This window comes from Callithrix jacchus, chromosome 6 (genome assembly GCF_049354715.1).
Source record: "Callithrix jacchus isolate 240 chromosome 6, calJac240_pri, whole genome shotgun sequence".
Taxonomy (NCBI): Eukaryota; Metazoa; Chordata; class Mammalia; order Primates; family Cebidae; genus Callithrix; species Callithrix jacchus.
The window spans coordinates 87,131,894-87,159,203 of NC_133507.1; the positions used below are offsets into that span (position 1 = coordinate 87,131,894).

At 35.8% G+C, this 27,310-nt stretch overlaps 1 protein-coding gene across 2 annotated transcripts in view; it reads right to left on the reverse strand.

The window, feature by feature from the left end:
* The window catches only part of ARHGAP15 (Rho GTPase activating protein 15), a 660,617-nt gene that overhangs the window by 514,748 nt on the left and 118,559 nt on the right, over positions 1–27,310 (reverse strand). For both annotated transcript variants that reach the window (XM_002749466.5, XM_054257664.2), the window contains exon 6: positions 14,502–14,591. In XM_002749466.5, the coding sequence (XP_002749512.2) occupies positions 14,502–14,591 (90 nt within the window). The remainder of the gene's footprint in view (positions 1–14,501; positions 14,592–27,310) is intronic.

Consider the following 27,310-nt stretch of genomic DNA (forward strand, 5'->3'; position numbering starts at 1 on the left):
ATACAGTTGAACTTGACTTTTAAATATGTCACCATTTCTTGTAAAAATCAAACTATTATATCTGCAGTCATATTACTTGTATCGAGTAGCTACTGCTCTGTAACAAACTAGCCCAATATTTAGTGGTTTGAACTACCACTATTTATTTGCAGACAATCAGGAATCTAAGCCCAGATATTGTCATATGGGCTGACTATTCATAACTATCAATGCCTTCAGCAGTCCAAGCTGTCATGAGCTCCTTGACTCTTTGGCCATATGATTCACGAAATTTAGTGAGAAAGTAGAATATAATATTACTATGAAATGTGTGGTAAGTTATACTAACACTCTCACAATGAAAGTTTTTAAGATTCTGGAGGAAGACCTCACCTTCCACAGCAGAAATATCCTTCACAAATGAAAAGTAGCCCCTCTCCTATTTCAGGGTCAGAATAGCAAAGAAAAATCCAATTATAAGACATCAGACAAATCTATGATTTCAGCTTCTCATGATGACCTGGGTATTTTCAAATTCACCGAATCATAGAGTGAGCAACAATCCACAGGTTGAAATGCTATATTCAGAATTTGGCCCAAACAGGTCTAGAGGGCTTAAGAAAGTTCCATGAATGGATGGTTCAAATTCCCATTTTACTTGTCACTGTTAACCCTGGTGCCTCTCCCTGAGTTCACCCCTAGGGCTTCATGGACATGCTTGAAGCCAGCTGATAAAGGATGAAAACACAAAACAAAACAAAACAAAACAAAACAAAACAAAACAAAACAAAAACCCCAAAAGAACACAAGCCTGATTCATGGATGGGTTAGTTCAAGATATTGGTGAACACACACACACACACACACATGACTAAAAGGACTGCAGCTGCACAATAGACCCACTGGGTCATTTTATAAAACTGTGATGAAGAGAAATCCTCCCATAGGGCAAAGATGCAAGCAGCAAACTGGAGAGGAGGGTGGCATGAGGTTAGAATATAGACTGATTTCCAGGCAGTGGAGGGTGACTTTTTGATGTTCAGAGGCCTGAAAAGAGGCAGTCACAGATTAGAAACAAGAGGTCTGTAAGAGTGTGTCCAGAGCATGCAGACCCTTGTCTCATCTTAAGCCAGTGTACCAGATGACTAGTTAGTTCTCTAGCCTCTCTTTAGTTGCTTAGAACATGCACAATAGGCCCATGAGTAGAGAGGCCATGTGGCAGAGATGGAGTTGCTACACACACTCAACATCATGGCTCTTTCTCTTCAAGGTTACCTACCACTGTTGATTACATGATCTTCCAGCAGCAGAGGCAGATACTGAACCCTTCAGGACAAACCAGGTGCTTGACAGGAACCTATCAGACCCCGTCTATCCTCGGGGAACAGTGATTTGTTCTCTCTGGGAATTTATATTAACTCTATGGGCTTGCTTTCTCTGCTTATGGTGTCTCTGCCTGCCCCAGCACTCCAGATCTTTAAGAATGCTGAATTAGCATTGTGGGGCCATTCGTGATGTTGCCTCATATCAAGGAAATGAGGGAAATGCAACACCAGGCATGTGATCTTAAGATCTGCTGTTTTGGCTAAATGACATATCACTTGGAAGCAATCAACCTCATTTCATAATGAAGTGGCCTCTTAAAGCGTCTGCTTAGGTAGTAGTTTAGAGACAAGATTCTGTTTTGGAGGGGTTCAATATTCCAAGATACAGTATATTCACTGAATCAATGCGTGACACACAATCAATACATGATGTTAGATGACATGGTATCTCTAGTAGCTGCAATATATAGGTCTAACGACCAATAGGGAGAAGAGTAGCCCATGTAGTAACCTATCTGTAGCATTTATGCTTCTGGGTTTTGCAACTTTGGCTCTGCTGGATTAGAGATTCTTATTCTTGGGATACAGGAGAGTTCTGCTTCTAACAGGGATTCGTAAATATCATGAACTTAAAGCTAAGACCACTGCGTAATAACTATGGATACTCAAGATGTGTACCAGCAAGCAACTAAAATAGCTACTATATTCATGGAGATAACTGACCCTAATTATAATGAGAAAATAAGGTTGTGTATGCCCAGCAGAAGGAGGAAGAATGAATCTGGAAGTCAGATGATTCACTGAGATGTCTTGTGGTTCTCCTAGGCCTGGTGAGAGTGGTGAACTGTTAACTACAGTGAACAGGGCATGGAAATGTAAAAAAATCAAATGTTCACACCCCACATATATGAAGGTCTGATTGACTCCATCAGGCAAACAAAAACGACTAGGTAGTCTTCCTGGCTGAGGATGAGGAAAATCTAGAATGAGTGAAGGTGGTAGATGATACGTATCAAATCTCAAATAAATATCAAATGGCCTCATGGCCGGGTGCAGTGGCTCACACCAATAATCTCAGCACTTTGGAATGCCAAAGTGGGTGGATCAAGAGGTCAGAAGTTCAAGACCAGCCTGGCCAAGATGGTGAAATCCTGTCTTCGCTAAAAATACAAAAATTAGCCAGGCACAGTGGTAAGTGCTTGTAATCCCAGCTACGCAGGAGGCTGAGACAGGAGAATCACTTGACCCTGGGTGACAGAGGTTGCAGTGAACTGAGATCACACCACTGCACACCAGTCTGGGTGACAGAGTGAGACTCTGTCCCAAAACAAACAAAAAACAAATACAGCCTCCTACACAGTTGCAGTGGAGGAATTTAGCTTTCCCCACCCCACCAAAAACTCTTTTATTATCCCTTTGTAGCGATAGAGGCCAGTCACCATCTTGAAGACTTGGCAACAGATTAGATTTAATGTGAGATATTAGTAAATTTGAACATTGCAAGGGGTAAATTGCATCAGGTGCTTCCTGTGCCCTGCCTCACATCCTCTTAGCTATGTGGATGTGACTACAGCTGCAGCTGGTGCAACAGTTCTTGGTGAACTTCATCTCCTTTGTACTGACTACATCTTGCCTCAGCATATGTGACACATCTTTTACTTTCTGCTGTGGATGTTTTCTGGTTCTACAAAGTAGGAAACCTGAAAGAGCCTTATTGACACACCCATCCATGAACAGCCTGAAACTCAAGATCTAAAGATATTATCCCCTCCCAGAGGCAACCAGAAAGCAAAGGCTCAGAAGCTAATGAAAAAAATGCTTCATCTTGTCTATTTTTGGGTGGAAAATTTTGACAAGTATCCTAGCCACCCTGTGACCAACTCAATGATGGGTTCTGCATTGGCTTTTCTTCCTTCTGTTTCACTCCTGCTAGTTCTTAACTGCAATCAAATAAACTGCTTGCACACAGTTCCTAGTCTCAAATTTTGCTTTCATGGGAATCTAGCCTACACTAGAAGGCAAATACGACAAAACTATTTGCTTAAAAAGACTTGAAACTATATTTCTAAGAGAGAAAAGAGTCAATCAGGTGCAGTGGTTCATACCTGTAATCCAAGTACATTGGGAGGCCAAGGTGAACTCCTGAAGTCAGGAGTTCAAGACCAGCCTGGCCAACATGGTGAAACCCTGTCTCTACTAAAGCTATTTTTAAAAATTAGCAGGGTGTGGTGGTGGGCACCTATAATCCTAGCTACAGGGAGGGTGAGGAAGGAGAATTGCTTGAACCCAGGAGACAAAGGTTGCAGTGAGTCGACATGGTGCCACTGCACTCCACTCCAGCCTGGGTGACAAAGTAATACACTGTCTCAAAAAAAAAAAAAAAAAGAAAAGAAAAAGAAAAAAAAAAGGGTCATTCCTCCAAGATATAGCTGTCTCTATTATAAAATTTAGCATAAACAAATACACCATCAAATACCCACTATAAAATGTAACATCCAGCAATTACATACTAAAGGATTTAAGGTGACATCATTCATTACAGTATATGAATGATCCTCCTGACTAAATGGGAATTTAGTGTTAAGTAGCTGTAAAAGCTGCCAAAGAGCAAATGTTATTGAAACAAACATTAGCAACTTATGACTAAAACCTGGGGCATCCTGACTATAGCTACAAGGTTTACTATCTCTATTATGGAGCCATTAGAAACCACCACAGGATTGTATCCAAGCCTATTAGGAGAATAATTTACTTGAAATTTTATACTTACAGATGAAAGAGACAGGGACATAATCATTATTGATTTTACTTTCTTTGCAAGGTTTTATTGTTGTTGTTGTTCACATCCTCTTCCTAAATGTGGGTAGAATAGAGAACAGAGGAAGGATGGGGAATCGAGCCATTTTCCCAGAGAAGATGAGCAGCATTCTTCCATAAGCCAAATTACATATTTTGAAGAAGGAACTATTTTAAGTGTTAGAAATAGCTAGTAACAAAGAGAATATCAAGGATGTATTCAAAGATTGAAAATCTTACCCACAAATTTAAAAATAAAACCCAGAAGTCTTACTTTTAATATAGGTATTTCCACACTTTCTTGTAAAGGATAATATTCATTCAATATATAATTCTCCAGATTTAGTGTAATGGTTCTTTGTTATCTGACTTTTACTAAATCAGAAGGCAGTTTAATGATACAGGGAAATATTCACTGGAAACTGAATATTAACTATTAAATACCATCCCTGAGAATTCAGAAAAAAACTTCAGCTTTCCTCCTGGGGCAATTTTAACTCATTATCCCCTATAATCTTCAAAGACTTGTGATCTATATAAATAGCCATTTAAAGGGTCAAGGTTTTCACTACATACAAGGAGATTTTCAACAATTATTAGAAACTTAAAACCATACTAAAATTGCAGAGCTATCCTAATTCTAATTGGTTCTGGTTAAGAATGAGTTAATACACTGATGCTTGAGAATCATCAAGACTTCTTAAATTTTAACTATTTTATTTTCAACAAAAAGTGCAATGTAAACTGAATAATATTTGCCCTTTAGTTTGTAAATCCATGAAGAAAGATTACCAGTTTCTGAGTCATTAACAATCTGACCATCTTAACATAACAATTGAATGAATGGGAAGAAAATTTGAGCTTTATGAAGCTCTATACATTTTCTTTTTTGACATTCTAAGTTATATTATTTCTAAAGTCAAATTCAGTGAGTGATAACTTAAAAAAAATTCATGCTTGGATCCAAATGAGGGATTAAAGCATCTCATGTATATTCTTATTTAAGCAAAATAGCATATCTTTAGATTCAATAAATCTTCTTAATATTTGGGTACATACTTATTTATTTGCCAACAGAAATGAATGTCGATAAAATTCATCAGTCAACAACAGCCAAGAGTAACTTCCTTAGATAAGCCATGTAAAATATACTTTCATGTTCAGGACAAAAGATATCCAAATATCTAATTTCCTCCCCTGAATCCTCCACTCCAAAACGAGACAGGGAGAAAAGACCGCCATCAGATGAATGACATGTAGGGCCAGAGGATGTCCACGTTTATATTTTACCACTTAAAGCTCTTCTTTAAATACCTCCCAAGAGCACCCAGTCAAATCGAATCAGAGAAGTCAGTGTCGAAATGCCAAGTAGCCACCAGATGGCAGCAATGCTTTTATGAATAATGCAGCATTCTGTGCAGTCCATCTAAGATTTCCTATGTTAATAATAGAACAATCCTTACTTTAGTTAAAGGACAAATTTGCTCGTAATGAAGCCAGCATTTTTTCCCATATTGCTAGTTATATTTTGTGGGGTTCAATTGTTTTCTAGTATTTGCCCCCTCCAAATACTTATTTTCATATGCATTAAAAATTAAATTACGGTTGAATTTCATTCTGATACTGTGGTAGAAATGCCTGTAGCTTGAAACAAATATTTTCGTTTCTGATGGACAAATAACATCTGTGGTTGTAAATGTTCTAGTATAGCTGTCAAGAGAAGGGTTTCACATAATTTTCTGCCACCCTCATCAGTACATCCTACAAAAATCAAAGAGTATGTTCATAACCTCCCTCACCATGAATTGATTTCAAATCTATCACAGATCTCAAATATCAGAAGCTTGTCTTTTACTTGATCAAGGGCATGGGAATTTTGAAAATGAGGCATTGCTTAAATTCAGCTTCAAAAAAAAATAAAAAACCAATCATGGTCTTTCTAAGTTTCTTGGGAAGGGAATCCTCAGTATTGGTATTCCTTTCTGTTTTTGAGGTGTTTCAGCAATTTGTTAGTTTTGCCACTGTAATTTTTTTTGGTTTGCACTCCTTTACCCAGAAAGTGAGACTGCTAGAATTTCTCCCAGTACTGGAAATGCAATGTTAGGTAAATTGACGTGCTAAGGTCAAGAATGTAATAGCTCTCTGCTAAAAAGAAATGCATGTGAACCCTCCATGTGCACACTTCTTCCTTGGTTAAGTTACCTCGTACCCATCTGTGTTATCTGAAAAGAGTTCATACAGCTTCCTTCCTGATTTCTCCCCAGCATCAGCCATTTCATTTCAGTTTCACTTGGGCCATCTCTCAACATCCTGTTTTGTTAAAAGAGCAGCCTCCTCCCCTCTTCAAATACCAAGAATCCTTAACTGCCCTACAGTGTTTTATATCTTTGCTTTTGAATATTTTTTCTACTAAATTTTTAGTAGCATGTTTAACTCTTACATTGAAAGATTGTATGCATAGATGACATAAGTGGCCTTTCCAGTTATGTATGAGTATGGGCATTTTCCTTTCATCTTAAACTTACTATTTTTTTTTCTGTTCATTTCAAACCTTTGTTTATGGATGCTTGCTTTGTCATTTTCTTATATTGCTTTAAACGTTGCTCTGAGGTTTCAGCTTTGCTCACCATTGCCCAGATTTTCCTCCTGCTCAGTGGCTTGTGGCATATAAACACTGAATACACACACACACACACACACACACACACACACACACACACACACACACACATTATTTTTCTCCTGCGTTCAGATCCAGCCTCATTACCTTATGTTCCTAAAAACTGAACAGAATCATTTATTTATCTGCCAGTGATCCTATGCTAACCAAAAGCACTCAATTTTATTTCGCCCTGTGTCATCCTTATGGACAAGCTGTAAAATGTGATACCATTTACTGGCCCCATCTATTATGTACCAGCTTTAGGGATTAAATTGTTCCTTTTTCTGGAATAGGCCTGATTGCTATTAAAAAAAAATCATACACAGCATGAAATAAACATGGCTGCTCTCTTTAAAATATATATATATATATATATATATATATATATATATATATAAACAGATATGAAAAAGGATCACTTGGCTTGAATATTGTCTTGCTAGCATCAATATAATCTGTTCTATACTTTATAAATGTGATTAAAATAACAAGTAGAAAAGCAACACACTTGTTAATTCTGCTTTGACTCCATAAAATTCCCCAGTAGCAGTGGTTTCTTTTGCCCAGGTTGGAGTCCATCATGTCAAGTCTCAGGTTTGATCCCCATGTGGCTCAGTTAGCCTCATTCTGGTTATGGGAACACAAAGAAACTACTCTATGAGCCACAGGAGCCCATGGATGGCACAGAGACCATCACACTAGCTCTACCAAAACATCAAGATACAGAATATGTTCCATGAGAAGACGATATTCATGATATGATGTCGGTAAATGAAGAACAGCATCGTGCATTTAGCCTGGTATCACTAAAACCCAGAATTTATTCCAACTTCGCAACTATCTTTGAGCTCACATAGCCAGCTACTCCAGAAGGCAATGTGAAGTGAGCTATCCAGTTGTCTAAGTTCACATGCACACAATTCTTCTGCTAAAATGTTAGAAACAGAAGAAACCAAGTTGACAATTATTTTTATTTATTTTATGTTATTTTGGAAGCTCAAAATCTTAGTTCCCTTTGCTAGCTGGGAACCAAAATGTACTAATACCATTTTCAATCTTTACTGTCATCCAGTTGCATGCTGCTTTGATATTCAAAAAGAATGAATACAGTAAGGCAGCATTATGCCCTTTAGTAATAAAACAATGAAAGTGTGCAAATAAGCATAAATCCTTGGTGTCTAAGGCTTTGACTAGTGAGCTTCACAAAGTCACCAGGCAACATAAAGTTTGTATTGTTTTCCCTAACAATATACTTAGTTTATGTATCTTAATTCTAGATATCTAGAATATACTTTAAAAAGGTTTATTGTTTCTTATAAAATTAAACCTGCAAAAGGACAGTGGGTCCCAAGTCACATTACCTGAACCAATAGGCATGTTCTTCATTTGCAGGATGTACTTTCCATCCATATTCTTGTTTGTTTCTCTTTTCATCAGTCAAAGCTAACATGCTCTTTTGGTCTCATCTAGATTATTATAATCAATTTTATTTCCTGTCCCCAGATTTTATCATTTGCACTCAATCTTTATATACCCCTGACATTCATATTCCTAAATCAAATCTCTAATTATAAACTTATATGCCTCCCTTTATGCAAAATCTGCATAACCCCATTACAAAAATAAAGCTAAAAATCATACAAATAATAATATCTCTTTCTTTTCAATCAGAAAAACAGTACTGTACTGATACCTCAGGAGGAGAATAGTAAGTGTCACTATTGTACCTCTCTTACTTGGGGCACAGTTGCTACTCTTGTCTCTAAGTTACCTTTTGCAAGTTTCTATTAACAAAGCTCTACCAGCATGGTAGGGCTTTCAAGGTGATATGCTTTTTGAAAGAAGTGTTACTTTGAATATGTCATTAACTTATATTAATTGAATATTACATTAATGACACTGTAAGAATAGAACATTAAAAGTAACAAGTTTAAGGATCTATATTCTTAGTTACACAGAGAATGAAAAGATTTTCACATGGTATATTAAATATCCGTCTATTAAGTTCAGAAGGCAGCAGAAAGACCGTAAGTAAAGCAGAAATTCTATGTTGCATTTCACAGATGTTTACCTCCTTCAACCTGATTCTTCCAAAATCCATATCTGGAATTTCCCTCAAAACATTGTAAGATAATGTAGTTAGTAGATGAATAATGAAAGCCTGCTGTATTTATATTAAAATCACTCCTTTGTAATTGCTTTCAAACACACAACATACAGGATTGCTTCATTTTAGCATTGACACAGATGGGCAGGTGAGATGAGGACTGCCATCTCATATTTCCTTGGTGTGACAACCTGAGGAGGGATCCTGCCCTGTATTCTACATAAAGTTATAACTGACATAGTGCAAACTGGAACACAGGTCCCCAGACTCACATATTCTCTCCATTGCACCTTCTGAATGATGGATGAATATCTAAAAGGTAGGGAAAATGATTGGGGACAAGTTGTAGAGCAAAAAACAACTGTATTAGACATTAATGCTTCTCTTACTCTGGTCTATTTTTAATGTCGCATCTTTTAAGATACTTTGAGTAATTCTCTAAAGTGAAACCAGCTTTACTGGAAATCTAATGCATGTATGAATGTGAAGAATCATCCTTTTGCATTTTGTCTAACTACAAGCACTGAAAAATGAAAGAGAAAATTGGTAAAAGCTCAGATTTATTTTAAACCACCACTTGCAACAGAAGGAAATGGATAAAAGTGAAATACCAGTAGTTTTTTCTTTTGGTTTAAAATTATGTTTTTAAGATGTTATTAAATTATCTTCACATTAATAAACTTAAGTAGTACTTAAACATTTTAAGCTAAGACATATTCAGATTAGAAAGAAAAATCAAATTATGTTTAAATGTAATATATATCCATGGAGAATATTACATAAAAATATTTAATATACATTATAGTCAGAAGACTCCATCCAAAGTCAGAAAAGTAATATAAATAATGACAAATCTATTTTGAGGTTTACTTTTAGGGATAGAATCTGTCCCCTGAGATCTATTTTTTAATTTATTAAAAAAGAATCTCAAATCCAGGAAATGTAGCCATGATATTTGTTGAGGTTATAAATTGGTGGGGGGTGGGGGGAGGAAAACAGACTTTCATCTTCTTGAGTCATTTAATTTTTTCTGCCTTTCAAGCAGCAAGCAGGCAACTGATATATTCCTAATCAGCCACGATATATTAATTGGTAGAATTACCTTACTGAAAGCATGCAATCTATAGACAAGCCCAATATATACTTTTAAAACTTTATTTTAAAGGAAACTCAGGAAAACTGAAGCCTAGTCACTTTCTGGCTCTGAGAAAAAATAAATTTTTCGAGTAAAAATGATTTAATTGTTTTAAACAAATAATGCTATCTTACAATTTGTAATGAAAAAGACCCAGGAAACAGATAGGTATGTTAATCTTTACTCCCTATTTACATCCTAGAAAGTTTGGAGTTACAGGGCCTATACTGTGGATACAATACCCTAAAATTTTTTTTTACAAAAGTGAATTTGTTTTGTTTTACTAAAGGAATGCAACTCTAGCCTTAGCAGTAACAACTTATTCAGCTAAAAAGTGTTCAGTTTTCTGGATGAATATGTAGAAGGCAGTATGGGATATAGTTTGTGTCCATATACTTTCTCTGGGGAAACGAAACTAATTTGGATGACAGAATATTTAAGGAAAGAATATTTAAGTACTAAAATTAATGACAGGTAAATAATTATGGTACTTTGGGACTCTCATATATTTAATAAGGGGGTATCTCCTTGGAGGTTGGGGAAGTTTTTAGAGATGTATCAGCTGTCGATTGCATAGCCACGTCATGAACTTCCTTTCCCTAGACTTTCCAAAATACTTAGAAAGGTTTGTGTTCAAAGGCAAAAACAAAAACTAAGTGAAAAATTCCCTTCAACTTTGAAACAAGGTATTAACAGTTAAAAAAAAAACTTGTTTTAAATTATTTTGCAGTCATTTTCTCAGTTGAACTTCCTGTTGAAAGACTGTAACTGCCTAATGTGTCCAGCCAGGAAACAGAATGTGACAGTAGCCCCGTTTGTGTTATGGAGGCTGCCTGACAATGCTGCCATCCTTTAACATGGTTTTATTTAGTTATTACAACTATCTCTCTATAAATGACATTTAGGATTATTTAAGATTATGTTGTAATCCTTTTAATCCTTAGTGCTTTAAATTTCAGGCTAAACACCAAAGAGAAAACTAGCACTTAGCAGGAATGTTTAAAACATGTGGTTTGAACATAAATCTTTTTATTCAGTCTATCCCTGATGAAGACCTAGTGTTGCTCTTACTTAGAAAACTCGTACCCAGCTCATTATAGCTGAGTTGCTAAATGTTTCTCAAACTACATCAAACTTGTGATAGTCCTTGACAATGACCATAAATGCAGAGTTAAACAAAAGTTAGCAGCAATGGACATTTACTACTGTGACTTAGAATTTCTTTGATCTTTTATAAATGTGTAGTGTGTGTGTGTGTGTGTGTGTGTAAGTGTTCACTCTATTTCTTAAGGTCAAACTATTAGGTGTATGTATACATGGGCACACTATATATATATGTATATTTGCATATATATTTGATGTATATAAGTCTATATTTTATACATAAATACATGTACATATTTTATATAAATTATAACATCAAATATATATTTTATTATCAAAGTTAATTCTTTCATTATTTATTGTTCTGAGGTACCAATTAGGCCAAAAGTGTGCCATTATAAAATATTCAGATATTCTTAAACTTAGCAAGTGAGAATCATTCTGATTTACTGAAAGTTGTTGAATACCAAAACTTAATAATTAATGCTGTCATTGTTATGTTCCCACATACCAATCAAATAACATTGAATCCATGTCAATAGTTTGATATGATTTCAACTAGGAAGGAAATTTGGCTTTTAATAGAAAGAAAAACAACTCAAACATCCAAACAGCATATAGAACAAATGAAATAAATGAAATCTGTCCATTTTTGGTTGTCAAAAATGTGTGCTTCTGAGACTTGCAAGCACACACAATTTTGTTTGTTTTCCTATTCATTTTAAGTTCAACTTCTCCACAGACATTGTAATTATGTGGCACATAATTGCTAATCCATCAAACTTTTAAAGGACAGATTTCAAATTTTAAAATTATTTCTAATTTTGCTCTTTGATTTTTCTTGAACCAAAAATCTCAATAGTCATTTGCTATCTGTAATCTATAATTCATAGACTGAGATTGAACACCAAGCCTAATTCAAACTTGGAATTCTAAAGCTATTTCCGATGTAGCACATCAGCTGAAGCTATGATGGTCTTTTTCAGTCAGGAAGAAACACTTCATTATTCTGTAGGCAATGAAACCGTTGCAAGCACGTGTGCGCGTGCACACACACACACACACACTCACTCCAAGTCCAACAATGCCTTAATACCATGTTTTTGAGACATAATCATGTTTATTCTGATCATTTGAGAGTTAGACCAGCTAATGTATCTAATCAAATATTGATGCAAGTCATCTAGATTTAGCTCTCTGGCAAATCCTTCCCGATGCTTTTTCGTTAACAGAACTATAAAAGCTATTTATATTGTTCCTCTCGAAAGGCTTACTCTCATAGTCTCTATCTATGGATACGTATTAGTAAATTTTACCAAAACTCATGCATTTAGGTGATGAAAAGATTTCAGCACCACAAGGAAACCAGGGAATTCACTCAAAACGAATGAAACAGAACAAGAAACTTGAATCTTTTCTTTCACTTTGTTATTCACAGTACCCTTATAATCACCTCTTGTTTCTCTGAAAGTACAAGATTTAAAAAAAAGTGTCTGTAAGAACACTGAGACCCCGTGAACTGTTCGATTACATTATCAACAAAACTAAATGGCAAGATTTTTACCTCCAGAAAGTGACAAAAAGCAAGTATAGTTTTTAATATCTTTGGAAGGACCTGCATTCAGAAATATAAAAGTCAACTAGAAAATTGCAATAGGAGGTGGTTAGTCACATCCTGAAAAGATCAGAATGATACACACTATCAATATAGGTGGCTGAAATGTAGATCTATGCATGTTCACAGTTATGCAAAAATATACATAATTTTTTCATCAATATTTTTAGCCCTGTATACATCATATATAGTTGAATGTCATCCTCATTTGTGAACTCATTTAACTCTTTGTAAGGTTATCAGAAGAAACTGAAAAAAGCTGGCTTAGCCTATCTCCAAAGGGTTGATATAGACCAAGAATAATGTCTATGACAAATTTCAATGTCTTTTACAGCTTTGGTGATTAGGATACTAAATTTGCAGTACATAATGAGGCTTTACCACTGAGCTTATGTGGTCTAGTACAGAGCTTTCTTATGTGGTCATTGAGGTTGTCAAAAAGCTAGGATTCTAACCTCTAAATTTCGTTGTTTATGGCAGAATACTAAGAGTAAGAAATTGGGGAAAAGGGGAAGTCACTGATCTATAGTTCTTCCCTTCAAAATAAAGTTTATTTCTTCTTCTTGATTCTATAAAGCCATATTTTAGTCACTTTCAGCTTTAGAGTATTGCTTTCAGGACAAGCATGTTTAGTTTTCTTCTGTCTTTTCTCTCTCCCTTTTATTTCCTTCTTTTCTATATTTTTAATTGACAAATAATAATTGTATATATTCTCTCACTATCTTTTTTGATAAAAAAAGTCTCTATACCTAAATAGAATAAAACTAGAAAAGTAATTTATTCCAGAATGTGTTAAAATATTTGTTTTATTTTGGTAATCCAAATGGACCCAAATTATTTGGATATACCTCAATCGCATCTGGAAAATACAAACCAAACTAGAAACCAGCTTCCTCCCCTCAGTGAAAGTGTAGGTAGGAAACGTCACTTACCTATGCTTCTATAGGACCCACTATTAATTTCACCAAAGCATTTAAGAACAAAAGAATGGACTTTTATTCAAGGGCCAACATGCTCTTAAAAGACATTTAAAAAATAATTATAATAAATTATAAAAATAATAAATAATTTTCTAAATTATATAAAATTATTGGTTATTTCAGAAATATAAAATTTCATGTAAAATAGAACAAAAATAAAACTCCATAATTTAAAATCATTAATTGCCACTGATTTTGGAAATATCATGTGTGAAATTATATTTTACAATTTTATCTCTTTTAAGGATTTCATCTGGTTGTTTCCATTCAATGGAATATGATTATAAGAATCAAGCTTTTTTCAAAAAACGAAGTTATGCAATATGAAAGAATCTATTTTTATAGTTGTTCAGCCCTCTTCATTCCCTTAAGTTACACTCGTAAATGTAATTAATGGCTGGAAGGCAAGAGTGTCATGAATGTAAATCGCTTATACTTGGTGTATCTTAGTTTGTGTACATCTGAATATTCTAGATCAAATCTATTTAAGTCAAGCTTTTTACATTTGAACCCCAGTCATCTATCACATACACTGCAAACTTCAATAACCTTTGCGTGTTTACATTAATCAACATACAACATATATTTTGTGTTTAGATAGCAACCAGTCGCCAGGAAAAAAAGCAACAAAACAAACCGAAGATTCAACTGGGAAGAGGAGTCGCCTTTCATAATGACCTTCAGACAACTAGTTCATGTACATGAGCATATCACAAGAAGGTGGTCTTATTTTAGTTATCCAAGAGAGCTCAGATTTAGAGAGAATAGGAATAAATTGAATATATGTAACATTCTTACCTGAAAGACATTCTTTCTACTCGATTTTTCCTTGGCCCATTCAATGTGTGCACCACACAAATCCACACTTTCTGGTTTGTGCCCAGTTTTCTGTAAACCCAAAAAGAAAGAATAAAAGGATGCAACATTGGAAATGGATGTCAGAGAAATAGGAGTTTATTGAGTTAGTAGCTACACATATTTATAATCTAATGCCTTTTTTGTGTTCTCCAAGGGAAAATTTATAGGAATTTTCATTTAGGATCTAATATTTTTAAATGTCTAAAATTAGAGAACTGTTTTTAAAATTATTAGCTGTAGACAATAGGAAAAATATCTAGAATACTAATATTTTGAGATGATATTCTTTAGTAATTCTAATAAAATTTTAAAATATGCTATTCAGTAATATGAAATCTTGCTATTCAATGGTAAAAGTAACATGTTAAGTTATATTACTTTTAGAACAGTAAAAGAAATAATGATAAATTGTAGTACAATGCAAAAAATGGTTAGAGTTTTAGCTTTGTGACTTTAGTAAAGTTGCTTAGAATCTGGCTACATCATCTAGAAAACTGAGCAGGTGGATTAATCAATATCAAAGTCCCCTTGCAGGTTTGTGTTTCATATGCTAGCAAATTCGATACAGATTTGTTAAGTGTCAACTATGCCTTTTAGAAATTTACTTTTCAGACTTTAAGATTATACCCATAAGTATAATTTTTTTAGTAAATTTAACTTAGACCAAATAGATTACAATGCATGCTTCCTATTACACAATTACAATGTATTACTTAAAAGTTTTTTTATTTCAATAATTCACAATAATCAATAGGAATATCACCCACATTTGTCTTTTCATATTTTCACTTGATTCAAGTTAATCATACATTACATTTGCATCTCTCCAATTATTTTTTAAAAAGTTTGCCAGTTTGGAGAATTTCTTTACTACTTTTTCAAGAAGTTTCTCCATAGATAAATTCTCTCTGTTTCTCTGTAGATACATTCCATACTTTTCTCAAGTCATTATCCATAAAATACTTTAAAATTTTAGTATATGAAGCTTATAATATTTTAGACGATGTTTTTAACATTATGAACATTAGGATAAAACAGGAAATCATGAAACAATGGTAACTATATTTTTAAAACTTAATCTGCCCACGTTTGTTGTCTCTTAGCCATTATATCTAATTCTATTAGTTTAACATAGACTATTTTTCAGAAGGCAGAAATTTGTTTTACTATGGTAAATAATGCGATTTTTTTTTGGAAATTCAATAATTTGTTTGAAACATTGTATAACTTTCCTACAGGATAAACTCAGCTGGCAGGATAGAATTTGGTAACATATCTACCTTTTCTGTTGTTATTTAGGTGTAACCTCATGAGAAACCCATTAAGATGAGCCATGCCCCTGAAAGAGACTTTGATCAGTGAAGAGTTTTTGTTGGTTCACCCACACTCTGCCGCTCAGGTGATCACTATTATGAAAGATTTCAAAGCGTGATAGTGATATTCTTTATTAAGTGATTTGTGATGTAGAAAAATTAACAACATGCTTCTTCTTATAGATTTAATTAAATTAAGGGATACTCAGAGCCAAGAAAAATAATCATTAAGAGTATGTAACAAAATGGCTTCTTTTTCCCATATAATCCGGTAGGGGGTGGGTGGGGAATGTATAATTATCTTATTTAAGAAGCACTATTTATGTTCCAGGAACTTACCTAAGTACTTTTAAATTATTATTAATAATTCATTTAGTGTATGAGTTCTGTATTATAAGGAGTTTGTGGGCGATTATACAGAAGGCTAATATGAGAAAGATTCAGTATCTTCCTTGCCTCTGGAGTTCTAGGGCCCAGCACAGTGGCTAACACACCGACACAAAGTAGTGTGCAATCAATGGTAACCAAATAATTTTGTGAAATCTCACATTTACAACTGTATGAGGTAGGTATCACTAAGTTACAGGTAAAAAAGAAAACCTGCCAGAATGGTTAGGTAAATTTCCTCAAGGTTACCCAGCTAGAAAAGGAGGGGCCAGGATTTAAATGCAAGCAGCGTCACTCCAGAGACGGTTCTTAACCATTATGCAGCCCTTGAAAACTACATATGCACTGTGATCATATGCTAAAACATGTAAGAGTTTGGGAAAAGCTATGGCTTTCTCACTAGACTCCAGAATAGACATATTCATCTTGTTTTTGTCCTTCTCTGTTAAACCTGATCTTGCCTTAGGTCCTTCACACCACCTGTTTACCTGGAATACCTCCCAATCTTCACACGTCTGGCTCCTTCTTATCCTTCAGTTCCCAGTTATAAATGTCACCTTGTCAGAGGTCTTCTTTGACTGTCTTATATAAAAGAACTGTACTCCAGTACTCCTGGTTACTCTCCATCCCACTACTTGTTTTAATTTCACTGCAGCCCTCCTCCTAACTGAAATTAACATATATATTTTTATATGCTGACTGTCTGTGTTTCCCCCACTAGAATTAAGCTCCCTGAGCTAGGGCCTTGTTTGCCTTTTCCTCTACTGTTTTTCCCAATGTATGGAACAGTGCCTGGCACATAGTTGTTGTTCAATGAATATTTGCTGAATTCATGAATGAAGGAAAAATACCAAAATGCAACTAGCTTTTGTGTTTTGGAAGGTAGACTTTAGTGTCTTAAAATTCCCAATTTACAGCAATTAAGATTTGTATTTTCTTTTTAATGGTTAAGCTGTTTTTGGTTTGTAATTTGGAAAAATGACAGTTTAATGGACTCATATTCGGATTAATGTGAGATTTCACAGAATCATTCAGTTAACATTTATTGCACACCCACTATGTGTCAATGTGTTACACACTGTACTCAGCTCTGAAACCCCAGGTTTAAGGGAGATACTGACTCTTCCTTGAAGAATCTCATATTAGCCTTAGATTTCTGTGTAATCACCTACAAACTCTATATGCTATACAGCTAAAGGAAACCTGTGGGAAAAAGCAATCTAAGCTTTTACAGTTTTCTCATCATCTAGCTTTGTCAATTTCAAAACGTTCTCATCAGCATTTGTAGTGCTGAATCCTTTTAAACTTCAAATAGGGTTGAGGTTCAAGTGAACAAAGAAGAGACCCAGAGCTAACAAAAAAGATATGGAGTTTTACTAGGGGTTTACATACCCGGGAAAGGTATGGACAGGAGAACCACTTCATGTACAAAAATGTCCAGGAGCAGTGGGCTAGGCAACATAACTACATGGCCCAGTGGTGGACTGAGCAGGAAAACCACAACCTTTTGCTAACAGCATGCAGTTTATGTAGCATTTTCACTTAATGACCCTCCTCCTTAAGGACTCCCACCTGGCAACCTTCATCCAACCCAAAACTCATTCTCCTGTGTGGTCTGTGTTCCACAAGACTGTGAGGGCTCAGATGTTCTTCACCGACTCCAGGTTAGCTGCTCCTCGATTCCCTAACTTGAAACACACTCAGGTGTGCCTGCCACACAGGTTAATTCCAAGGGGATTATTAAACTATTGCTATCAGGTGTATTTACCCTAGAGCATCCTAAGGCAAACCCCACAGCACCTGGCTCAGGTTTATCACGCTCCAAACCCTGTTTGTGGCTATCTTCTCCGTGACCTGGCCCTGTCTCTTGGCCTCCTCATAATCTCACTCCTTCACCTCATTTACACTTCAGTGATTTTCATTCTGCTGCTCATCTAACAGATTCCACTTTTGCAGTTTTTCTTACCCCCACCCTGTTATGTATGTTTCTGATGCTATTAAAATCATCGACCTTTGTGCAATCTCCCAGTCTCTGAATTCCTTCCTGGTTTCATTTCCTTTCAAGTCCAGGCCTACATTTCTGATTCTACAGTCACTTCAACCACCCACTCCACTTGCCCTCGTCCAAGGATATCACTCTCATCTGTTTGCCCCTCCAAATCTTCCCATATCCCCGAATACTGAAGAAATAACTTTTGACTACTTAGGGTAGCAATACTACAAATAATAGCTGCCTTCTTCAGCTGGGCCTTTGACTCTGCTTAGCAAACTTTTTGTGTTCCCAGTCACTTTCTCTTCCTTCTCCTGACACTGCTCTCTTGTACGCTTCAACCCTTATAAGTCCACCCCACGACATGGTTGGTTCCTACTTCATGGAGATCACAACCCTTGTGCTAGAATAATCACAACGCTTCCCACTTTCATAGTCTGTGTAATCCAAATAAGCGAATATAAAGTTTAATGATAGCTACCTCTATTGCACTGTGAAAGCTCATATTGATTTCTCACTTACTTCCTACAACAATTTTGTGAAAATATTACCATTGCTTTCAACATACACATGAAGAAACCCAAACGAGAGCAGCCAAGTGCCTGACATGAGGTCATGTACTTAGAAAGTGCCTGAGCTGAGCTATGAATTTACCTTTATTGGATTCCAATTTCTAAGTTATTGATCACAATGGAATCCAGGGCCTGCCTTCCACACTCATCTTTTCCTCCTACTAGTTCACATGAAAATTAATGCCTTTTTCAGGTTTAAGAATAAGAATTCACATTTTCTAATTTTTTTCCTTGTGTCATCATTTTCCACTTTGTCTCCCAGCCCCAGAATTCTGGGGCTGTGACTGGCCCATCTGTCTAATAAACTCCCATGCCTTGGCAGGACCATGGCCTCTGTCAGTGTCAAAATTACCTGGCCTGTCAGTGCCATAAAGCACAGAAAGGACTTGCAAGGCAGGTCCTGCTTTGCCTCAGAGGAAGAGATATTCCTTCTGCCCAAGGCTTGTTTCTCTCCAGTTCCTAATTTCATTTAGTCTTGTCCCTGATTTCCTGAATTGTCCAGGAATAAGAATTTCACATTTCCTTCTACTTTCTGCCTCTTAAATAGATTACATCCTTCAGCCTCTAACCATGTTCATCACTCCTGTTAAAAGAAAAAAAAAGGAAGAAAAGCAATAATCAACTCCACATCCTCACTTTTACCAATCTCACTTATTTCCTTTCCATTATTGCCAGATTTGTCCTTCTCTTTGATTCATTTCTCTGTTTGCTCAGACTCCATTCTCCTCTTCAACAATGCAGTCTGATGTTTGCTTCCTTCCTTGACTTTTGTAAAATATCTTAACCATGAAGGTCAACAAAAACAATCTGATGCCTTGTTCCCCACCCGCATATTACTTGAACTCTGTACTCCCAGATTCTTTTGGCCCTTCTCCTTAAAGCCCTCTTGTTTCTTGGCTATGGAAGCATTTATTCCTCCAAATTCTTCACCTTTTATACTCTTCGTTTTCAGTTTCTTCCACTGACTCCTCTTCCTCTTCCTACTTTCTAAATGTTGGTAACCCAGGTTTAGCGTTCTCGGCCCTCATCATTTCTCCTCACTCATGCGCTTCCTGTGGGTTTTGGTCTTGCCCCATCACTGCCATATGTTGACTCCTTGATGCGTGCCTCTGGCCCAGCTCCCTCTGATGTGCCAAAATTATGTTTTCTACACTACCATGAGAGGGGATCACAGACATCTCAGTGAAATCATTATCTTCTCCCTCCTGCTTCCTTTTCTCTAATGTTTGTCTTGCTTAATAATCTCTTCACTTACTTCACCTGAAAATTTCTTAACTCCTTCCTTCCTTTCACCATCCATAACCAAAAGGCACAAAGTCTTGAATTCCGGAATTAGCTCTGTTTTCTCCATCTCTTGACCCTAACCTGAGTAGAGTTCTTATTTTCTCTTACCAGAATTCTTCTACCTCTTGCCTCTGTGGCCAGTCAAAAGCCCTTGCAGTTCATTCTCTGTATTTTGACCTTTCTTCCTTCTAAAACACAAACCTCACATTATTTAATATAGAAAATTTATCTACAGGATAGTGACCAAATCCCTCTGTAGGATATACGCGCTCCTTTCTGTCCTCTTCCAACCATCCCTCTTGGTTCTATGCATTCTCTCATTCTTCTCCATACCAGCTACGCTACACCCGGGGCAGTTTCCAAAACGCAATGTGTTTTTACAATGCCAGACGTTTGGGATTTGAGTATGCATTCATTCTTTTCATCTGAAATACATTTATCTCTCTCTTCAGTCTATCCTGCTTGCTTGCCATCTGCCGTAATCTTGCTCATTTTCATGACACAACTAAAAAGAAATTACATCCACAGAGAGAATTTTCCTCTGCAGGTAGTCACTCACTCCTTCCATCATTTCCCCTACTTTGAAACATACTGTGTTACAACTCTTGTTAGTCACACATTGCTACTCCTTTTTGATGTGTTTTTTTCCCCTAGCTATCAAGTCAGAGAAGTGAGTTTGTCTTATGATTCTTTATTTTTTCCAGAATCTAGCAAAGTAGCCCCAAACAAGTGTTAAACAGGTATTTGTGAACTATTGAAATAATTGAGGAACTGGATAGAGAATGACAATGGAAAATATCTGGATTGATTCCAATGCATTAATAAATAAAAATAAATAATACATGTCAGAATGGCAGTTTGCAAAGGGAGAAGTACAAAGGTGGTTATGGAATCATATTTCCACTCGAACAACTTTAAGTAAGAACTGATCATATGGTGCAATCAAAGCTAATAGAGATTTGGGGTGAATTCAAAAGTATGACAGAAAAAAACTAAAGTTACTGGGTAATAAGGAATAGATTCACTTTAAGAAGAGAAACTAGGATAAGTAGCTGAAGGACTGTGTAAAAATGTCCTCATAAGTAGTTTATTCTCACAAAGCTACAGCAGAAAGACCTATGCCTGAAGAATAGTTTTAGGGAATAGAGATTATTAGAATAAAAAATTCTCAGTATTTAAATGTTAAATATTGGAAAAAGTAGTTCAGAAAAGTTGTAGAATTTATCTGGAAGACAATCAAGATTTTATTCAAGGAAGGCTGAAATTAAGAATCCTTTAATAGAAAACATATTTCTGATTTTACAGCTATAAAACACAAGAAAAAGTCTGCTAATGAACTGCATGATGCCAATGGATCATATTATACATCATTATAAAAATAAACTTAAAAAAATGACTAAATATGAATTTAAATCTAAGAATATACACACCATATCTCTTCTGGGGTAAACTTAAAATAGAAATGACTGATCTTTAAAATATTTAAACAGAATTATTTAAGAGTTACTGCTTTTGGACAATAAAACATAAAAGACTCTTTTTTTAGAGGAATGTGAAGTCATTCAAAATTGACCCTAGGTCTCTCGCACTTCTGATTTTTATGATTCTCTTAGTCTGTCTTCACCATTTCCCAATAATAGCTAACAGAGTATTTTCTCTAATAATTTTTTCTCTGACTTAGATTAAACCTGTGGGATTAAGTTTCCCATTTTTCTTTATGGGATATTTGGGGTCCATAGTCTTCTAATGTATATTAAGAAAATATCAAAGGCCAGGTGCTCTTTAGCTTGATGATGGCTTCCATGATGAAGACTGGGCATATATGTAGGCCACAAATCATTTGGCTGCACAGCCTCATACCCTTATTACTAGATGTGGTTCAAAAAGAGAGACAAAGCTCAGCTTGTATAAAATAGGTTATTAGTGCCATTTTTTATTTTGGATTAATTGCTATTCCAGAATATAGACTCAGATTGTCCTTATCATTTTGAAACATAAAACACAAAATCTGTTTAGAGGAATTAAGTTTTATCACATAACTGGTTTTGATTCTGGAAAATCGTTCATGGAGGAGGATAAAACTTATTTATAAATTCTCATTTGGGCAAAATGATTTAGGAAAGAGGGTTGAATGGATACCTGATCTTATTAATGTCTAAAGTATGGCCCCTGTCAACACAAAAGAGGATACTTTGATTATAAGATGTGGATTTTATGTATATGAATATAAATGATGTTAATAATAACAGAAATTGTTTCTACAGTAAAATTTCTCAGTATATTACATGACCAAATCAAACCACATATTTAGAAAAATAAACCTTTGTTAGTGATTGTGGGCACTAGAATGTTATGCGCTTTTGGTTTGTTTTTGAGGAGAAAGTATTCTACCCTTTTCAAGAAATGACCATCCATTGCATTTGTTTCTGAATCAAAATCTTGCTGGAATAAATATAATTGCCTCTACTTAGTTTATTTGGTTCTCAACTGATATAGTTTTACATTTACGTTAAAAAGCCAATTTATTTCTGCAAGGTGAAGAGCTTGGGCACACTTTTGATGCCTCAGGTGCCTCCTCAGAGTTTCTCCTTAGACTGTCATCTACTCAGTCAACCGCAGCTGTCCAGGTAGATGACCACCCCTGCCTGGGCAATACAGTCCCACCTCTTAAGAATGACAGTTACCTTCTTGGAATGCCAGACCCTCCCTCCAGGCTGCCAGATTGTAGAGGGGCCTTTGACTCCTTCCACCACTTCCTACTTTAGATGAAATGCCACTTTGCAGGGTGTGGGACCTGGCTTTCTGAGTAGCCTCTCAAGGCTGGGGCAGGGTCCAATTGATGCAGACAGGTGATGACTTTGGGTGGTGAACTTCAATCGAAAGTTCAGGAAATGGGAAAAATGCAGGAAATGGGAAGAAATATGGGAGATAAATTCCTTTTCCACCTTCTGCTCCCTTCCTCCCACAGATTGTGTTAAGCTTTCACCAGTGTACTTGCAGCTCCTTTTCTCTCTGTCTCTTTGAGGCTCATTGTAGAGAGGAGCCAACATGATAACACCCCTGAACCACTCCCCATCATTTCTGGTCTGACTTCCTTTTCTTCATTCTCTGTGTCCTGGATTTGTACCTCCCAAATAAAGCCTGGTGCTTAATTCAGGCTTTGTCTTCCAAAAAAACAGAATTGAGACAATTGATATTGCTCTCCCTGTGGCAGAGATGAATCGCTCTCCACCCAAATGTATGCTGTGCTCCCTCTTCCAGTGCCTTGAGTTGTCCCTGGGAAGCAGCTCACCAGCTGAAGACTTTACCCCCAGCTCCATTTGCATCAGAATGTGGCCAGTTACTCACTCTCACCACTGGAATGTGAGCAAAAAGACGTCCAGGCACCTGCAGATCTTTCCCACATTCTCTCTTTACCCTTCCCTCATCTGCCACTACTCTTAACCACTATATTGTATTGCTTCATGTAATAATAACAATAATGATAAATACAATTAAGACTTATGTTTGCTCTGTGTGAGGCACATTGCATCAATTTTCTCACATATAGTTCTATGAGACAGTCCCTCATTAATCTCATATTGCAGTTGAGTCAGCCAAGAAATATGTAAAAATAAATTTATCATTAGTGTTTGAAAATAAACTAGAGCAGCAGGTGATCTAGTCCCAGCCCAGGTGATCTGACGTGAAAAGCCCTGTTTCTACCTAATGTGATATACTGCTTCTCAGAGCATTTGAATTTAGTAGTGAATTTTTAAGAAAGACTATGCATGTACTCTATAAATTAAAAAATGCACTGTGGGATAAAAGCTCATTTTATCTCAGAGAAATGCAAGCACCAAAACAAATGCATTTCATTGACCAAAATGATAAACCACAGAGAGTCAAGCTTCATAATTAAAATAGTTTTCTGAGAGAGCCTAAGGTGAGGTTTATTGAGGGACAGTAAGCTCTGATCCATTTATAAGGGATCCTATCAATTTCATGGATTTGTGAGTTTATTAAAAATTATGTAAGATACAGAATTTATTGTAGTTAATGGCCAAAGCTCAAAAAAAAAATACAAGCAGAGAACATGGCTTCATTTACAGCAATATCGATCACTTGGTTTTTTTTCCTCACAAAGTTTACATTAATAAAACACTGGACTTTAATTTCCTTTTTTTCTTCTCTGTATTTCCATCTCTACCCATTATCCTCCAGATTTTGAACTGTAACTTGGTTTTTCGAATCATTAAATGTATGATGAGGCCATATGATGGTGCAATCTTCAGCTATACTAATAGACTGCATCGGTGATAGCCATGCTGATGTGGCAAGAGTACTACAATTATGAGAATTAAATGATTAAACAGAGATTTTAAAATGCCTTCATTAGTCTCAGGTTGATAGATCTTTTGTTTGCCCCTCCATTTTTTCATGATCTTCTTAAGCAGGGGTCTGAATAAGGGCTCAATACTCACTCTACAAAGATGAAATCATTCCATATTCATTTTGCACAGAATACTCAATAATTCATGAATAGCTTTCTGATTGAAACTATTTTCATCTTTTTTGCTAAATCACATCATTTTCCCTCCCTAAATAAGTTCATTTTGTTGTTAAAGTCACACTACAGTGAATGAGCATTAGATATATTGGATTATTTAATTAATGTGTGTGTTCATTACTCATATTGAAAGTAAACAATATTTTTTAAAAGTAAACAAATTTTTATTTATTTTAGTTTTTATATTTTTAGAGACAGAGTCTCATTCTATTGCCTAGGCCAAACAGCAGTGATGTAACCATAGCTCACTGCAGCCTCAAACACCTAGGTTCAAGTGATCCTCCTGCTTCAGCCTCCCAAGTAGCTGGAATTATAGGTACATGACCACCATGTCTGGCTTTTTTTTTTTTTTTTTTTTTTTGACAGAGTCTCAATCTTTCACCCAGGCTGGAGGGAAGTGATGGGATCTTGGCTCACTGCAACCACTGCCTCCTGGGTTCAAGCGATTCTCCTGCTTCGGCCTCCCGAGTAGCTCAGATTACAGGTGTGTGCCATCATGCCCTACTAATTTTTGTATTTTTAGTAGAGATGGGGTTTATTCATGTTGGACAGGCTGGTGTCAAACTGCTGACCTCAGGTGACCCTCCTGCCTTGGGCTCCCAAAGTATTGAGATTACAGGCGTGAGCTACCGCACCCAACCAATTTTTTTAAATCACTTTTTTGTAGAGACGGAATCTCAGTATGTGGCCCAGGCTGAAAACATGTTACTTTAATGAGGCCTTTTATGTTGCCCATTTTTGCTTTCAAGTTTATGGCTGAATGAGTGGTTTAGAGAAGTTAGTAGTTCATTAAATGCCTTGGAGAAGTTTTATGTTATTAAAAGTAAAATTTTTATAAAGTCAAACTCATAGCAGCAGAGAGGAGAATGGTACTTACCAGGGCCTGGGGGACTTGAGGAAGGGTAGGGGGAGATGTTGGTCAAACTATACAAATTTCTATTAGACAAGAATAATAAATTCTAGAGATCCATTGTACAGCATGGTAACTACAGTTAATAATAACATACTATATACTTAAAAATCACTGCATATATTTTTATATACTTAAAAATCACTGCATATATTTTATATATTTCACACACAAAAATGATAAGTATATGAGGTAATGGATATGTTAATAGCTTGATTTAATCATTCCACAATGTATACATGCATCAAAACATCACATCGTACCTTTTAAAAAGACCACAATTTTTTTCTTCTTAGGTTCAAGGGCACATGCACAGGATGTGCAGGTTTGTTACATAGTTAAATGTGTGCCATGGCGGTTTGCTGCACAGATAGATCATCCCATCACCAAGGTATTAAGCACAGCATCCATTAGCTATTCTTCCTAATGCTCTCTCTCTCCCCACTGCCCTAATCCAACAGGTCCCAGTATTTGTTGTTCCCCACACCGTCCATGTGTTCTCATCATTCAGCTCCCACTAATACGTGAGAAGATGCAATGTTTATTTTTCTGTTCCTGTGTTACTTTGCTGAGGATAATTACTTCCACTCCATCCATGTACCTGCAAAGACATGATCTCATTCCTTTTTATAGCTGCATAGTATTCCATGGTCTATATGTGCCACATTTTCTTAATCCAGTCTATCATTAATAGGCATTTAGGTTGATTCCATGTCTTTGCTTTTTGTAAACAGTGCTGCGGTGAACATACATGTGCATGTATCTTTATAATAAAATTATTTATATTCCTTTGGGTGTAGTATACTCAGTAATGGGACTGCAGGGTCAAATGGTATTTCTGCCTCTAGGTCTTTGAGGAATCACCACTGTATCTTCCACAATGATTAAACTAATTTGCATTCCAATCAACAATGTAAAAGTGTTCTTTTTTCTCTGCCACCTCGCCAGCATCTTTTTGGACTTTTTAATAATCGCCATTCTGACTGATGGGAGATGGTATCTCACTGTGGTTTTGATTTACATTTATCTAATGATCAGTGATATTGAGCTTTTTTTTAATATGTTTTTTGGCAGCATGTACATCTTCTTTTCAGAAGTGTCTGTTCATGTCTTTGCCCACTTTGTAATGGGTTTTTTTTCTGGTATATTTAAGTTCCTTGTATACTCTGGATATTAGACTTTAGTCAGATGAATAGATTGCACAATTTTTCTCCCATTCTGAAAGTTTTCTGTTTACTCTGATGATAGTTACTTTTGCTTTGCAGAAGCTCTTTAGTTTAATTAGACCCTATTTGTCACTATTTGCTTTTGTTGCAATTGCTTTTAGCATTTTCCTCATAAAATCTATGTTTGTGCTTATGTCCTGAATGGTATTGCCTAGATTTTCTTCTAAAGATTTATTGTTTATTTAATAAATGGTGCTGGAGGAACTGGCTAACCGTATGCAGAAAATGGAAACTGGGCCCCTACCTTATAACATACACAAAAATTAACTCAAGATGGGGATTAAAGATCTAAGTGTAAAACCCCAAAATACAATTTTTAACAAGTAAAACTTGCCAGTTCTTGGCTCTGATTAAACATACATATTAGTACAGTGCAAAATGGAAAACATAAGAGTAACAAAAAACAGTCCCTTACACAACCAACATATTAGTTTTCTATTGAATATATCGACTTTAGAACTACACAATTTTAGGGGGAAAATATTCCCTAAAATGTTTACAATGTTTTTGAATTTATA